The sequence below is a fragment of the Cuculus canorus genome, chromosome 1, assembly GCF_017976375.1.
Source record: "Cuculus canorus isolate bCucCan1 chromosome 1, bCucCan1.pri, whole genome shotgun sequence".
Taxonomy (NCBI): Eukaryota; Metazoa; Chordata; class Aves; order Cuculiformes; family Cuculidae; genus Cuculus; species Cuculus canorus.
Window position 1 is genome coordinate 80,079,317 of NC_071401.1, and position 16,871 is coordinate 80,096,187.

Sequence of the window (16,871 nt, forward strand, 5' to 3'; positions counted from 1 at the left end):
CTTTTTCTTAGGTGATGAGCATAGTCAGGCACTCTCCTTAAAAGCTTGTTAAAGCCTGCTAATAAGAGAGGATCATGATAAGCATGATGAATGAAGATGGAAATCCATGCCTTTTGTGCCATTTTTCTGCTGTTGTCCAAGGCTTTTTAGTTTCCACACTGTTTTAAATTTACTTTGTGTTCTGAATCATAAATTGCAAATATGCAAAAAATAAGTTAAAAAGTATCTTATGCAAAAATGTGAAAACAGAAGATGCTTAATCAAGTTTGAAAAAAGGTCACTCGAATGTGACTACTGTGTCACATGTGACTGTCTCTCATCTGCCTATATGTCACTACTTCAATGCAGAAGTTGAGACTGAAGATTCATGAGCACATCCTTAACCTCAGACCTTCTGTTGTCCTTGTCCTGCCTAGCCTGGAGGGCTCTATAACATCAAATGGTCTCTTGTCTTCAGGTGTACCTGACCAGCAGAGGCTACAGATTCAAGACTAACAGCTCTCAGCTCTGGAGCTTGGCTTTCTAGCTTAAGCTGTGCAGATTTTTAAAAGCTTACTCTTAACTGACTTTCAGGTGTTAGGTCTGTCTGCTGCAAGGAGTGATTAACTGTCACCAGGCTCTGTGTTGGCACTGCTGGAGCAGGCATGACTTTGCTTGGTATCTTACTCAATCTTAAAAAAAAATTAAAAATCTCAGACTTTTAGGCTGTACGATTTTAGTGCAAGTAAAATATGCACCATGTAGTATGGAAATTAGAATTATAAAACCTTAAGATCCTGGTTCAAAGCCTTGCCATTTGTTTCAGGAAGGGTGGGTTAGGTCTGATAAGATAAAGCTATGGAGCTCAAGACTCTACCAAAATGAAAAATTCTGCATCAGCAGGGGTTTTTGTGTCGTATGTACATTTTGAAGCAATTCCTGCTTTCCCTCCTGTTATTAAAGTTTACATCTGAAACATAAGATCAGTGTTGCCAAATGTCTGTCCCACTAAAGACGTGTTTTCTAACAGCAGACTGCTTGGCAAAGAAAAGATCAGTTTCCAATTAGTGGGAGTTATTTCTGTTCTTCTCAAATGTGTTTTTGGTCTTGCCTGTCATGCATAATGTGTTAGAGTAAGTGTAACATCTTACACTGTCAGTGCTCATTTTGAATAAAGCTCTCAGTCTTGCAGAAAAACTGGTAACTAACAACAGCTGAAAAATATTGGACACTCTTCAGCAAAATCAAAATTCTTAGCAAATGCACCACATAATGTGATGTGGAAGAGCCTGGAAAGATGTACTGAGCCATATACTTGACCAGTTTTGGACACTTTGGAGCCATTCAGTTTTTCTGGATTTTGTGGAATTTGGTGTGTTTGCAATGAAAAATTTATTCTGATAGTTAGATTATAAATTACGAAATGGATATTTGCAAGAAATGGGTTGAAGCTATACATGTGTAAACACTAACCTTGCAGTTGGAATAGGCAACAGAAACTGTAAGGGGGGGTGGAATTTACTCAGGTTTGTTCCAAATGGTTGCTACAATTATCCTGTTGACAGATAAAGTTATGTAAGAAGGCCTGAAGCTCTGATATAAAAGGCCTTAAAAAATACTAACCCTGTAAGCATGTCTTGTTCCTTTCTCCAGATGCATAGATCCCTCTTGCCGCATAAATTTGTCTTGTTACAAGGGGTAACTTTTAGCCATTAGGGCAAAGAATTTCCTCCATGAACCTGAGTTCTGGTCTGTGTATTTTTAGGTACTATTCACTGTAGTTGTTTAAAATGAATTTCTGATATAAAGTATTTTCTTCCTCACTCTTTTTCCTTAGGTCTTATTCTAGCACATCAATAGAAGATGCCATGAAAAAGGGAGAAGAGCCCCCTACTCCACCTCCAAGGCCACAGAAATCACATTCCAGAGCTTCCTCTTTGGATCTAAACAAAATATTTCAACAAAACACACAAGGTAATGTTTCTTCCCTTCTTTTGAGCATACTTGGCAATTTTATCTGTTTGCACAAATGCTTGAAGATATGTGCGTATGCTCGCCTTTGCTATAGACAGTAGTATGCTACAGAACAGAAGAAGTTACACTTTCTTGCATTACATGGCCACCGAGGAGAAAAATCACTGTTGCTGTAATTAAGGTGATTATAATGTTTTCTGGCACGATAATGGGAAGCTTAACATATGGTAGGCTGTCATCACTGACTGTTTATAACTACTCTGGCTGTTTAGCCAGTTCTCATCAGTGACTGCAATGTGTTTGATTTTTATTACTATTTACTTGTTGTAGTTCAGAAGCAGGAAGAAAACCCTTAACGTTTAAAGTGGCAGAAATGAAATTTCTTGTGTGCAGCCATTTTTGGTGCTGAAGTCTTCCATGTGCATGCGAGAGCATTCACGGAAACTATTCGTTGAGTAAAGAGAAAGGGAAATTTATTTGACATGGGTACATGTTGAGTGGAGAGAGAGAAAATATAGAATAGCAGCTGGAGTGGACTGAAAAAAACCCTGCTCTTCGGCACATTAGTACTTGAGTGGTCATTTTGCCTTGCACAGTGGGTGGTGGAAAGAGGAGCTGTTTGCTCAGGGCAGCAGTTGCCCAGCATTGCTGTGCTTTAGCAGTGTCCATGAACCAGACTACAGCTTTATGAGGTGCACACCAATCATCTGATTCAAGGACTACGTTAAAGATGGCCATGTTTATGCTTCAGAAAAAAGCTAGGGTTTGACTGTGTCAAGGAATGTTTTAACTGGGCTCACTAATGTGGTTGTTGGAGTAGAAAAGAAAGAACTTCACCTCTCGGTATATGGGACTTTTTTTTTTTTTGGTGCAAACACCAGACAGAATTCAAGAGTCCTGCTGTGGCTATGTGTCCTGAACCTCAACAGGAATAAACATAGGTGTTTGGGGTTTTTTTCCTGCCTTACACAGAGAAACAATCTTTGAATGAGGTTTCAGTTCAGGGATCTGTTGCCTCCAATTTTGTTTTCATTATACATCAAAATAAAACCCTAAACAGAGCCAAGCACACATTTTCTAAGGCAACAAATCCTCTCAGAATCCAGATAAAAAGTATAACTGGAAGGAAATAAACTTGGATTTAAGTTTCTCTTGGAACACAAATGAAAGGAAAATGTAAATTCTCAAAGAAATCATTCTGTGAATGAAAAGTAACATCTTGTGTTTGAAATGGATCATTTTGAAAGTCATCATTATTTTTGAAGTAACGTAATGGTTTTTCTGGGCAACTCAACAATTAACAATGTTGTAGTGAGTGTGGGAAAGGGTGACTCCATCCTATCAATACTTTTTGGAAGGTCTTCTCATTGGAAATGGGGCAATTAAGTAAGGATAGGCAGTTGATTACTTGCAAAAAAAGGGTGAGCTTTGGTCATTCCTAAAACTGTTCATTGTATTTTCAAATTTATGGCTGTTTATAGTTGGAACAAAAATTGGCTCTGTGTTGACAAACTTGAAGTATAGTGTGCTATCAAATTGCAGAAATATGGAAAGTCTTCCAGAGGTTCCGCTTCCTCCTGTACCGACAGGGTGCTGGCCTGTGATTTTTTGCTCCTGTGAATTTCCCCTGGTGGCAGTACTGGATATTTGTTGTGACTGTATAGTTGCTCTATTTTGTGTCAAAAATGTAAATATTCATTGTGAAAGAATAAGGATGAATTTGTAGCCTTGGAAAATTTAAGGAAAAACTTGTTAAACAATTTGTAGGCCACATCAAAGAAGGTTTCCAGTTCAGATAAATCTGCATCATCTAAAGGAGGGGATTAAATCAACCCATCCCAGCATACCCAAGTACCAAGGTTTATTTACCTTGCTCTGCGTTGAAGTAAAATGTCTGCATTGGAAGTCATATTTTCAATTTTTTGTTCTATGAAGAAACATTTGCATGCTCTTCCCTATCACTAAGCCCCAGTAGCTGTTATTCTGCAACATCCTATTGATAATGTGATTTTGTACAGCTACTTTCTTTTCTTCCACTTCTCTTGTTTCGGTTGCCTCCTTTTTTTTTAATTTATTTTTTTTTTTCATCTTTTTTTGCTGCTGAACTTGCTTCTTAGTAGACATTCCAATCTTACCAGATTTGGAAACCTTTTTCACTTAGACACAGGTCTTCCTCAGGGAGTGGTTATACTTTTGGAGCCAAACTCTTTACGGAGGTGCCCATTACACTTTCTAAAAAGACAGCTTGTAGAAGGGCCGAGGGATTTAGCACCCTAAACCAGAGAGCCTCGATGAAAAGAAAGTGTGTGCACATAGAATCACTAAGGTTGGAAAAGAGCTGTAAGATCAAGTCCAACCATCAGCCCAACACCGCCGTGCCTACTAAACCATGTCCCAAAGTGCCATGTCCACACACTTCTTTTGAACACTTCCAGGGATAGTGACTCCACCACTTCATTAAGCGGTCTGTTGCAGTGCTTGACCACCCTTCAGCAAAGAAATTATTCCTAATATTCAATCTAAACCTTCCCTGGTGCAACTTGAGTCCACTTCCTCTCATCCTATCGCTAATCACTTGGGAGAAGAGAACAACACCCATCTCGCTACAACCTCCTTTCAGGTAGTTGTGGAGAGCAATAAGGTCTCCCCTCAGCCTCCTCTTCTCCAGACTAAACAGTTCCAGTTCCCTCAGGCACTCCTTGTAAGACTGGTGCTCCAGAGCCTTTACCGGCTTTGTTTCCCTTTTGTTTCCCTCCTCTGGACACGCTCTAGCAGCTCAATGCCTTTCCTGTACTGAGGAGCCTAACACGGAACACAGTATTCAAGGGTGAGCCTCACCAGTGCCTAATACAGGGGCACAATCACTTCTCTGATCCTGCTGGCCCCACCACTTCTAATACAAGCATGCTTGCATGAATTAAATTGCACGTAGTTGTATAATAGCAAGTGTATTCTTAATTTTGCTGACAGTATGAAAAATGAAGTTAGAATAGTTTCCTTCTGCCATCAGACGATACAGCTACAGATTCACAACATAGATGATGTGGTGGCAATGTACTATTTAGGTTTCTTGGCTATTGCGTTAATACAGCCTGGCATAAATATTGAATATGATGTGTTTCTGCCCACAGGTTTATTATTTTCTATTGTAACGTACTCTTGACTGAATTTTTTGCTTTGTTTTCTTTATGCCTTCCTTTCTTTCTAGGTTTTCAAAAATAGTGTCATTGCTACAGCTGAGCCACAAAAACTAGCAGCTGGAATGTCTGTCCCTTCCAGCCTCACTGTATTTCCTAGTGTCAGTACAGTGAGCCATAAAATGAACTATTTTAATAGCTTTTAATAATATATCCAACATGAATAATCCCATTTTGGTACATTAGTTTTTGTCCAACTAATTCTTGTTCAGAAATAATTCTGATTTTGTGAGTTTGGGGGATAATCTGCTCCCACACCTCCAAAGGGGGGTGCACAGTATTATTGAGTTTTATTTTCAGTTCCTTGTTGGTCGTGTTGGTCTATAGGTATCACTTCTTTAATTGTAAGGCCATCCATGGTTTGAGATATTTTTTTTTTTTTTCAGAAGAAAGAAAAATCTCTTTTCTTCAGGTAAATTCAGACAAAGACTGGCAGATCCTTGTTGCGGGCACTGTTTTTGGAAAGTGTGTGGGTTTGTTTGTTTTTCATTTACTATCATATTTGCCACTGTCTTATCATAGAATCATAGAATGTTTTGGGTTGGAAGAACCATTGAAGGTTATCTAGTCCAACCTTCCTGCAAGAGTGCATCTTTAACTAGATCGTGTTGCTCAGAGCCCTGTCCAGCCTGACCCTGAATGTTTCCAAGGATGGGGCCTCCACTGCCTCCCTGGGCAACCACTCTGTGTTTCACCAGCCTCATTGTAAAAAATTTCTTCCTTGTATCCAGTCTAAATCTACCCTCCCTTAGTTTGAAACCAGTATTCCTTGTCATGTGACAACAAGCCTTGCTAAAATTCTGTCCCTGTATCCCCTTTAACTACTGGAAGGCTGGTCTAAGGTCTCCCTAGAGCCTTCCCTTCTCCAACCTGAACAACCCCAACTCTCAGCCTGTCCTGGCAAGAGAGACGTGAGGTTGCCTGACCCTCTCCTGGCAAATCTGCATTTATCTGTGATGGCTGGGGATGCGCAACATGCACAAGCCACGGAAACCGTGCTTTTAAATTGTGGCATTGGGACATAATTGAAAATCCCCACCTTCTGAAATGTCCATATGTGGATTTCTGTTAGGACACATTAAGAGACAAATATTTTCCGTGTTTTTTTTGTTTTAATCTTGTTGTGTTCACGTTAGCCTCTAAAAACACAGTACTGCTAGACTCTCAATGTATTTCTTCTTGTTGAATGTATGATCTCTGGCATTTGGCTTACGTACATATTAAGAAAATACTTGGCTAGGTTTTATGCATTCTTGGAAGGACAACAGCAGGTTTTAAGTAGAAACAAAAGCATCAGTTTAAATGTGTACATGACCTGGTTTACATCTTCACTGCTTCCCTAGCCTGCTGTCTAGTCAGATAGAAGCCAAAAGCTCCCAGAGTAAGACCTGGGAGCCTGTGGCCCGCAGAGCTTTCCTGCGTTGTTCACAAAGTTCATTTGCAGAATTAGTTGCTCTCTTAGGGCTCCTTGTGCTCCCTTCCATCTGTGCTGCAGTCTGGGTCAGGAAGCAAGTATTGAGGGGGCAAAAACTGACACAGCTCAGAGCGTGGTGGTCCTGCAGCAAGGCCCCCAGCCACCTTTTACTCTGAAGAGCAGCAGTAAGCTAAGGTCTGCCTTGGGTAACTCTGGGACTGGGGCAAGTCTTAGCTTAAGTATTAAAACCGCAAAATGCGTCCATTGTCTTCTGGCATTTCACTGGGTTACATTTTCTGTCCGTGACTTCTGCTAAAAAATTTACTTCTGTGCAACTATAGGCGGTGACAGCCTCTGGGTCTGGATAGATTGATGTAGATGCCTCTGAAATGCATTTTGTTCCCCATTTAGTTTCATTTCTGAATTGCATAACTTCTTTTAATTAACGATTCTGTTGAACAACAGGATTTGCTTTGATGAAACAACAAATTGTCATAAACAGTGTAGATTCATGTTGATGTGGAAACAGAATGAGTATCTCTGTAATTCATCAGAACAGCCATGTAACTATTTACAAATGAATTTTTGACTGAAGGTTTTCAGTACTCACTTGCTTTTGAAACTCACCTCCTGCTGTGACTGTCCCTGCAGCGAAGAACGTGTGGAATGCAGGCACCATTTCTTTCATTGGCTTGTAAGCAAATACTGTAACCTGGATTTGTTCCTTTGTGGGTGCAGATTTCAGCCACTAACGTGGGGCTGGTATTTTGGGGTTTCTCTCCCTTTTAAAATGCGAGGTGTTAAGTTCCACACTTGGTAACGGGGGAACAAAACTAGCATTTTAATTCAAGTGCAATGTTTTGTACTACAGATGATGTTTTCTAACTGCAGTCAGATCTGTAACCTCTACTTATCTCTGCTGTGCTAGTGATGGCTGCCAAACAAGAAAACATCCCTTCTGCTCTCAGTGTAGTATTCGCAGAAAAGGAGCGACAGAACAGATTTGTTGGCATGTATCAGCATTCCTGAAAGTGATAAAAACGTGTCTCCACATCGCTTCTTAATTCCTTCATACACATGTTTCCCGAGCAGTTTAAAGTGGTACTTTTATGATAAGACTTGGTCAGTGCAAACTTTTTCTGCAGCCTTTCATTTTTGTTAGTGCTAGAGGACGACTGGTGTTCAGCATCACATTTTATCGTCTTTTTCTTACATTTGAAGAAGATTGTTTGTTACTGCCTTTACTTCATCAAACCTTCATTACCTCATTCAGTTAGCACAACCTTTCCTTGAATGTACAGGCTTGGTGCATTTTATTTGCCATGCGTGGAGATTTCTGAAGGTTAAGCATGTGCTGATGTCTTTGTTTTTCATATTTGCTCAACCATGGCCAACTTTTATATATTACTAAATGTTTTCAGTCCACATATTAAATAAAACAGTACTGTAATAGTATAGGAAAGAGCATTTGGAGAATTAAAATGATTGTTGCTCTGTTTTCATACACATTTTGATGCAAAGCGGTCTAAATAGTTACCCTAATACTGTTTCCAGCAATGTCTCTTCAGCTACATCATATTTTTAGCTTAGTGAGCCAAAGACAGGTCAATTTCCCTTTTGGGCAGTTGGAACTGGGTATTCAAAAGCGTGCCAAATTTAACCTACATAAGGGTGATTGCTGCATTATCTTCTGTATTTTTTCAATGCTTATTTGTATTTGCTAGGAAATACCTGTATCTATTCAGGTAAGCTGTTCTGCAAGTCTTAGTTACTAAAGACAAGTTTTAAAGTGGTTATACAGGGGGTTGTGTTGTTTGTATTACCATAAATACAGATTTCTCAACTAACTTTTTGGTTGAAAGCTGAGGTGACAAGGGGAGCCTAGAAGAATAATGTCCTTTTTTATGCTGAATTGAGATCACAGTGAATTTAGCTAAGTAATTAATTTTCAGGACCCCTTCCTCTCATTGCTCGTGCATTGGCCATGTTTTAGTAAAATTCAATTACTTCCTTGGGTAATAGGGCTGAATTTTTCTCATGCAGGAATACTCTTGCATGTTACTGTGCTGTTTATTAATCCAACCAAAACATTAAATTAGGGAGCTGACAGTTCTGAAGGACTTTTATTTTAGAATAGTGATAATGGCAAATACCATCAGCAAAACTTGCCATTTTGCTGAATATCATTTCCATGGCAAACAAGAGCTCTAATGTTTCTGGCTTCATTGAGTTGAGAGTGCAAAGTCAAGTTAATAACTTTGATCATAGTAAGGGTTGTAACACCAATTGCATTTAAATTCAAAATGTCTTTTATGCACAAACTAGACAGAAAACAAAATTGAGCTGTTCTTCATGCTCTTCTCTGGCACTTACCACTGCAGTGAAGGTACTGTGAAATGCTTTTTTAATGTAAATGTTGCAAAAACATTTTTTTGAAGCAGAGAATGCATTTTTTTGAAGAGGGAAGATGGGGCACTCCGCCTCTGATCTGTTATTGGATCCGCTATTTTCTTCTAGTCTTGTTCTTCTTCAGAATATATGTGAATGTTGAACTGAGCTTATTCTGAATAAAATATTAATGTCTTTGCTCTGATTTGAATGGAAGAGTTTTATGTCTCTCAGCCTTTTAGAATTGTTTATGAAGGACTGATATGTTTACAAATATGTAACTTCTTTCTTTGCCCCACTAGGCAAGGACATAATTAAGGTTGAATAGGCTAAAGAAAATAGTGAGGACATAGATGGATGAGTTCTTATGACATGAAAGGAATCTGATGGGGTAACTTATTTCTGCATTTTTAGATTTTGAAATTATGTCAGTCTCTCAGGGCTGAGCCCAGAGAGTGCTTGTGTGCAAACTGGGGTAAATCTGACCAGCCTTTCAAGTGTAACTGTTTCTTGACAGTTTGTGTGAATGGAACTTATTTTAAATGATTTTTTTCATTTTTCTAACCTTAGCTCTTTTATTTCTGGAATTGAAGAGTGGTTTGCAGACTGTTTTTCATTCTGTTGCAAGTTGTTAAAAATGCAGTTTTAATCCAAAACCTCTTTTCTACTGAAAATTGTTAAGGCTGAAGTGTTTTCAGCTGGCCATACAAGCCTGTACATGGGTTACTCTGTTCCATGAAAAAAATGTTGGTCAATCATAGAACAACTTTATAGGTTCAACAGGAGAGGGTCTTCTGTTCTACTGTTTCTCATGTGGAACAGGGGAGCAAGTTGCCTCCCTTGCTGGGGAGACGCCGGGGATGCAGATCTTCTAAAGAAGTGGTGCCTGAGTGGCAGGTGGGACTGGAAGGGTGGTGAGTGCTCAATCATTGCTCACCTTGGCTCCTGTGTATCTGCTCCGAGTTATTCTGTATTGGAAATAGGCAGAGGTGGCAAGTGAGGGAGCATTCAGCACTGCCTCTGGGATCTTCAGAGTAGGAAGCTCTAGCCATGTGGATCTCTGGGAGGTTAGTGGAGGGACTGTGCCTCCCTGTGGGTGGAGGAGGGAGCTAAAGGTGAAGTGAGAGGGAACAAAGTCATCAATATTTTTAAGAGGAGAGGGAGGAGGGAGAAACAATCCGCAAACAGAAACACAATGAAAAGGAAGGGGTAGAGAAAATAGTAACTAAAAAATGAAGTGGTTTAGGGAAAATGAGGGACATGAATGTAAAAATAGAGGTGTTGTGAAAATGTGACACAAAACAGAAAACAGGAGTTTTAAAAAGTACTTTATGGCTTTTATATAAAACATGCCAAATATCATGGAGAAGGTGTTTAAAAAAAGACATAATAAAACCCACATTTAATAGTGATTTGCTTTTTTGATTTTAAAGTGACCCATGAAGTACTTAAGCACACCAGTCTCCAAAATGAAGTCACATCTGTGAGTTCATAGTGCGGAAGCATTAATTGCTTAAGGTCTGTCTATCTCTCTTCCTTATTACTTGAAAAGTACTAGGATAATTTTCCATGCAGTTGAGTAATGTTCTGTATGATTGGCACACAAAACACTTGTAACAAGAATGTGTCTGTACCAGGTGTATGTATTACTCCCTGTGTCACATGAAGCTTTGCTGCTGAACAGGTTCCCAAAATTTGCTGTGAGAAAAGAGATTGTTCTGATGCTGTGCTTTCTACAGACTTTCTATAACAAAATTAGAAGTCTAAAATATTTTTTCATATTGCTGTTACCTTTTGAGGAGAAATTATTAAGAATTATTGAAACAGATCCCTGGATGAATAGATATTTCACAACCACCTTACTAGAATCCTTCATTATATTTACATTCCTGACTACAGCTTTAATTTTTTTTTTCTTGTTGCAACTTTCTGCAGACACAGTAGGGAGAATTAATAAATCAGGTCTCTTGAAAAACAGTTATTTCACAACCACCTTACCAACGCTGTTGTCAGGAATGTAAATAAATGCAGGAGTGCAGAGAATGGCATTACAGGATATCCAAATACCAATTCCAGTGAACAAGAAGGGACGTTTTGTAAGATGGAGGTAAACAGAAACCAGCTTAAACCCAGAACTTTTCTGCGGTCTGCCTTTGGCAACAGAAGCAGGAAAAGTATTTCAAGAAACCTTTTCAAAAGTGCATCAGAGTGGAAGGGTGAAAATACCAGCTTCTCAAACTACCTAAGGAGCTGAAGCCTTAGGTAGTCTGGGGAACTAAGAATAATTCATTTTGTTAGCTTATCTTTTGCAGATCCTTTGCCTCCTGATAAAATGAATTGGTTGGTATGTTGTTAGACCTGGTCCAGGAGCTAAGCACTCTCAAGCAGCATAAACTTAGGTAAATCTGCATGCAGCCAGCCTCACTCTTGATCCAACGATGCTTTAGCATCCACTTGAAAAATACCAACCATATCAGCCAGACTGTATTGAGGAATGCTATCGGAGCTTTCTCCCAAGTCCTTGGATGGTCCCCACCCAGTTGCAGAAGGGGTGAGGGGAGCAGAACAGAAGCAAGACCTTGAGTTAGGCCAGTTTCAGGTGAACCTGGATTTAGGACTGGGTTTGGTTGGGGCTGCACCCTTTGTGTGAGCTCAGAAACACAGGCCTCTTTCTTGCTTTGGGAATAGTGATCATAGTAAGAGGAGTAGCCAAACTCTTGAATGTCTTTTTGGTCATGGCGTGAAAGGTGTGTAGAATTTTGACATGAGATGAGGTCAACATCCTTTAGTAAGAAATACCTAGTTTCACTTTAGCTAGAATGGTATAAAATGGCCCTTGACCTAGGAAGACCACCGTCTTTCAGAACACTGCTTATGAAAGTGTTCAGTTCAGATGAAAAGGAGTAGTACATTATTTTTAAGGAAGGAAGACAACTGTAAAGAATGGAAATGAAGTTAAGCACTTGACTTGGAAATGTTTCAGGAAATGTAGTTTTATGTGCTGCTGTTCTACTAATAATTAATTTTAAAAAATAGCATGCATCCAGCAGCCCAGAGTATTATGGCAGTTTTCTTCTGTGCTAAGAAACAAGAAGACAGATGAGAGTCATTGGGTGAGAGAGGAGTGGCACATTGCTCTTGTCTGTTGCTCTAAAGGATCCCAAGGGCCCAGATTTGTTTCACCCTAATTTTGGCATCTTCCCTTGCTGCTGTGCTTGGGGAGCTAAAGACCTGCTACCCATAAGTTTGATGGACCATGGTATGTTTTCCCTTGGTCTTCTCTTCCTAGATCTAATTAGTTAAGTAAAGGAGCTGCTTGGATGGTCACTATGATTGATATTTTTCACTGCCATGAGTAATGAAAGTGCTGAAGATTTGTCTTGTCTGCTAGGAAGGCTGGAGGCAGAGAGGTATGGTCAGATAGGATGACGCTGCCTCTTCTCGGAGTGTAGCATTACAGCCTAGTGTTTGTTTTAAAATACTAATCTAGCTTCAGATTGGAAAGCGTGTGGTTTTTTATCTAGCATGGTGTCATGTTAGTGCTATCAGACCTTTGTGATAGCCAGCGTAGGGCAGAAAAGTAGTCCTGGAAGCCTTCCATGCTGATAATCTGCCTCAAAGTGTAAACATGGTAACTAAAGAGCCATGATTTTTGAACTGAAAGCCTTATCATTGTGGGAGTGACTAGTGAGTGAAAATGCTATCATCTACAGGAATACATGTGATATGGATACTGGATATACTTAAAGCTATTTTGCTGGTACTTGTATGGCCTTTCTGCAGTGCTATCTCTGAGATTTGCTTTACATTGCTTACCCTGGTTTGAATGCCACCAAACGGCTCAGTAACAGGGCGACCTATGTGAGGCCCATTCTGCTCCCTTCCACTCCCTCTGCTTTTGCATAGGGTGGTACAGACTTGTTTTCCAAGAGCAATGGCATGCAGTTTGTCCAAGCTCTGAGTTGTGCACCTGGAAATATGACATTTATTTGTTTGCTGCTCAGTCTCAGGGTACTTGCTTTCATTTTGGAAACGGGTCTCCCCCTGTGTTTGGGTTTACTTTGAGAGCTGATATAGTGATACCATCTTTTAGCAGCAAGAGCCCATCTGTGTGGAGCAGTATCCTAGGAAGGCAGACATTCTGGAATATCCTAATATTGCAAGTCACTTGCTGATATACATAAAAACTTATTAGTATCTGTTAATACTGTCCTCTTTTAGTGTAGTGACAGTAGAGAAGGCTAAAGCGTGCAGCATCTGTCATTAAATATTTTTTCATTGCCCTGTGGACAAAAATGTTGAGGTTTTTTATAAGTTGTTTTTTGTCCTCAAAAGTCAACTAACTTTTGTCTAGCAATTGTGCTCACATAAGCATGATTGCCTTCTAACAACAGGACAAAGATGTTCTGAAACAGCAGGAATTTTATGCATATTTCATGAGTAGTTTAAGTTAGAATTTGCTGGATTAGAAAGAGGAAAGTGGGTCAAATGCACATGGTGTAAGTATCTAACTTTAATGCTGAATTCATATATGTTGCATTTTGAAAGCTGAAGAAGCAGCTTTTTTGAGGTGTGTGTTTTAGTTTGGTGTGATTTTGTTGTTGGTTTTGTGTTTTTTTTTTTTTCCCCCACATTTGACCACCCTATGGAAAAATTACTTTTCCCTTTGAAATTTTGTGGGCTAAATCCCAGAAGACTTAACAGGGTTTCACAGTGTTTGCAGCTACTTCAGGAAATGATTTTCCACTAAGCCCAGTGCTTTTCTGCATAAAGACTACACTTTTGCTTTCCTAGGTATATTGCTGAAGTTGAAGAATCGGTGAGCAAGGACAGTACATGTTTTATCCTCTGAAGCTTAAGTAAAAGCCAATTCCCAAAGGATGCAGCTCTGAGGGAGCTGCCTGTGGCAGCAGTGCACTCCATAGCTTTGTCTTTGAGCTGCTGGGGGCTCGTGCGGGAATGTACGATTTGTGCTCCTCAATGACATTGGAGCTGTTCGGAGAGTAGCAATGATACCCCTGCAGTGGTAATCACTGGTAGTGGTGGAAGGGTAAGGTGCACACAGACACTTTCCTTGGAGCTTTGCAGCACAGCTTCCACAAGGTTTCCTGAAAATGTGTTGTGTTGAGCATGTGTACTTGCGCTGTATTAAGCATGTGGCTACGGAGCACTGGTGTTTGAGTTAGGTGGTGTTTTCAAATGTTATTAGCTGTAATTGCCAAAGCCCCTGCTAGTGGTCAGATAAATAACGTAATAATCTGAATTTCAGACTAAAGGGATGGAAGATTTCTCACTCCACTGTTGTTTTATGGTGATTAGTTGCACAGAGGAGACGGCAAATGTAGTGACGACATCATGCTGATATTGCATTGGCCTTATAAAGAAAACCAAAGGATTCTAATGACCGTGTTTTTTTAAAATCTCTCTTACACCTCTATGTTTGTTAGTGGCTCCATTGCTTAACTGAAATTGAGATTTAGTTGTTCTATGTCTCTCCTTTGCACTGTGTACAATGATAGTAGGCTTTCTTTTGATTCAAGAGATGATGATACAGAAGATGTAAGACACCTCAGCGTATTATAAGGCTGTGTGGAACTGCATAAAGTCAATGTTTCTGTTCTCTGTGTTTTCACCCACATGTTTTTATTCTTGTCACCTTTGTCTTTAATGGTTAATACCTTTTTTCTTTGTGTTTTCAACCATGTAGACGCTTTTAGGTGTGTATGATACATATAAATGGTGAAGCTGTAACGAGGCTTTTAATGGTCTTTGTGGCTTTTTAAAATACACGTGGAAATAAAAAAGTGTATAAATGTAATTATTGTGATAAAAGTAATTTCTAAGGTTAACGGAGGGGATGAGGTGTTCTATACAAATAACCACCAGTGCAAGGTGGACTGCCTGGTATCTTTGTCAGTGCAATTGCCAAGCACTTAGTGTGGCAGTAACTTGGACAGGGGAACCCACCTAAGGACTCTCACCAGTCCTGGTTGGTGGCTCTGTGCTAGTCTACTCCTCTTCTCTGTAAGTGCCATTGGAAGCCATCATCTGACCTGTATTTTTGTCCCATGATGGGTTTTTAGGTATTTTAAGGAAACTGAGAAATACAGTGGCTGGGCCTACGTGATTGTTGTGCTGGCTCAAACTAAAAGCTGACATTGCATTGCATTAAAGGGCTTGAACTGGCCATTAGGGTTTGTCTTCCCTTATTTCTCTTTCTTCCTCCAAAATACCTCCAGTGAGTAATTACATGCAAATACAAAACATAAAGCCAAAGAGACACATTTCTTTTTGGTTTGTGTAGGCTTTTGTCCTATTAATTCCATGGCATTTGTTTGCTTTTTAAGGTTGCACTCCATCACATAGTGTATTTTATCTGGAATGAGTGCTAATGTCTGCATTGTATGCTAAAGCATTGCTTTTTTTAAAATGCAGTAATGTTAATGATGATTAGCGAAGTCCCAAGGACAATTAAGCCCTGTTTCTGAGGCTTACTTAGAATTGGATTGCTTCAGCTATAGCTTTTGTGGCTGACTGGCTTCCATCTCTGCTTTTTATCGTAACATTGTGGAGTTTTATACCAATTAAATCACTGCTCATTCACTACTCATGAAGTTATTTCAAACATGGTCTTGCTCAGTAAAGATCAAGTTTATTTTCTGTTATTAAAATGGTGAATACTGCCGCTTCATTGTGGAAATTAATTCTGATTTTGTTTGGAATTAAATTAATGTGATTTTGTTTGTTTTTCTTCTTTTCTCACCGTTCAGCTGTGAGGTCTGGCTGGCTGCCCCCTCCCCCACCTGCACTGCCCCCTCGACCTTCTGTATCTCAGGTATGGACAAAGGCTTAGCACTTCGTTGTGTTTTATTCACTTATTTATGTTACTGTTGCCGTGGTTAGCACAAGTTGGCTTGGGCATAGCAGTTGTTCTTGTTTCCAAGTTGGTACAAATCTACTCTGCAGTTCCCTACATGTCCTTTTTCATTGGTCTGTCTAGCCGGTGTGTTGCAATGTCAAATTACAGTAGTGGAGCTGACATGCACCCACTAGAAAAAGATGTAAACTAGAGGCCAGTAAGGCTAGTCTACCAGTAAGTTTCATGCCTGAAAGCCATGGGCTTGATACCTGCTATTTGCTTCTCAAGCTTCAAATTCTCAGAGGGCATCTGTGAAGGCAGCCATGGCATCTAAGAGTATACTTCACCCATGGGTTTGAAGAATAATGCTGAAAGGAAGCAAATGCCGTGTCAATTACGCTATTAAGTTATGCTATTAAGTTTCAAACCATTAGTGGTGTGTTTATGTTCTGGTTTTTGAATGTTTTTTTGTTTGTTTTGAGAGCATAACACAACCATAGCACAATGCAAATTGACTAAATTATGGGTATCTGCATCCAGACACTTTTTCATGCTTTAGGAAATAGTGGAGGATCAGTGTCTTGTTCTCATTATGTTCTTGGCTTTGTTAAGTCTTAGGCGGCAGTATGCTTTGTATATTACCCCTTTAGGTAAAGTGTATAATAGAAAAAAGTCTATAGGGAAGCTAAAGCCGTTACATATAAAAACTTGGTGAGACACCTTCCTTGGGCCGGAAACAGTCCTCACTTGAGTTTTGGATCTACCGTTAAGAGTCTGCTGTTGAACATTTCTGGCTGCGCAGTACTTGTGATAGAAATTATAACAGGCTTGTTGCTAGCCCCAGCTCTGCCAGCAGCTCATTGATCTCTTTCTCTCCCCAGCCCTTTTTAGCATCTGAGTGCAGCTAATTTCTACCTTGAGGACTGTAGAGCTTTCTGGTTTGTGCTTGTGTGCTCGCTTTGAGTCAGTATGGCATCAGCCATACTGCTTATACCACATGCTCCTAAGTGCACCCATCACGTTCCTGCTTTGGCTAATGCTTCTCAGAGAGGAGCGTCTC

General features: G+C 39.8%; 1 protein-coding gene across 1 annotated transcript in view; it reads left to right on the forward strand.

Annotated features, from left to right (window-relative positions):
- The window catches only part of REPS2 (RALBP1 associated Eps domain containing 2), a 97,925-nt gene that overhangs the window by 63,658 nt on the left and 17,396 nt on the right, over positions 1 to 16,871 (forward strand). The window contains exons 14-15 of the mRNA XM_054060093.1: positions 1,817 to 1,953; positions 15,723 to 15,787. Of these exons, the coding sequence (XP_053916068.1) occupies positions 1,817 to 1,953; positions 15,723 to 15,787 (202 nt within the window). The remainder of the gene's footprint in view (positions 1 to 1,816; positions 1,954 to 15,722; positions 15,788 to 16,871) is intronic.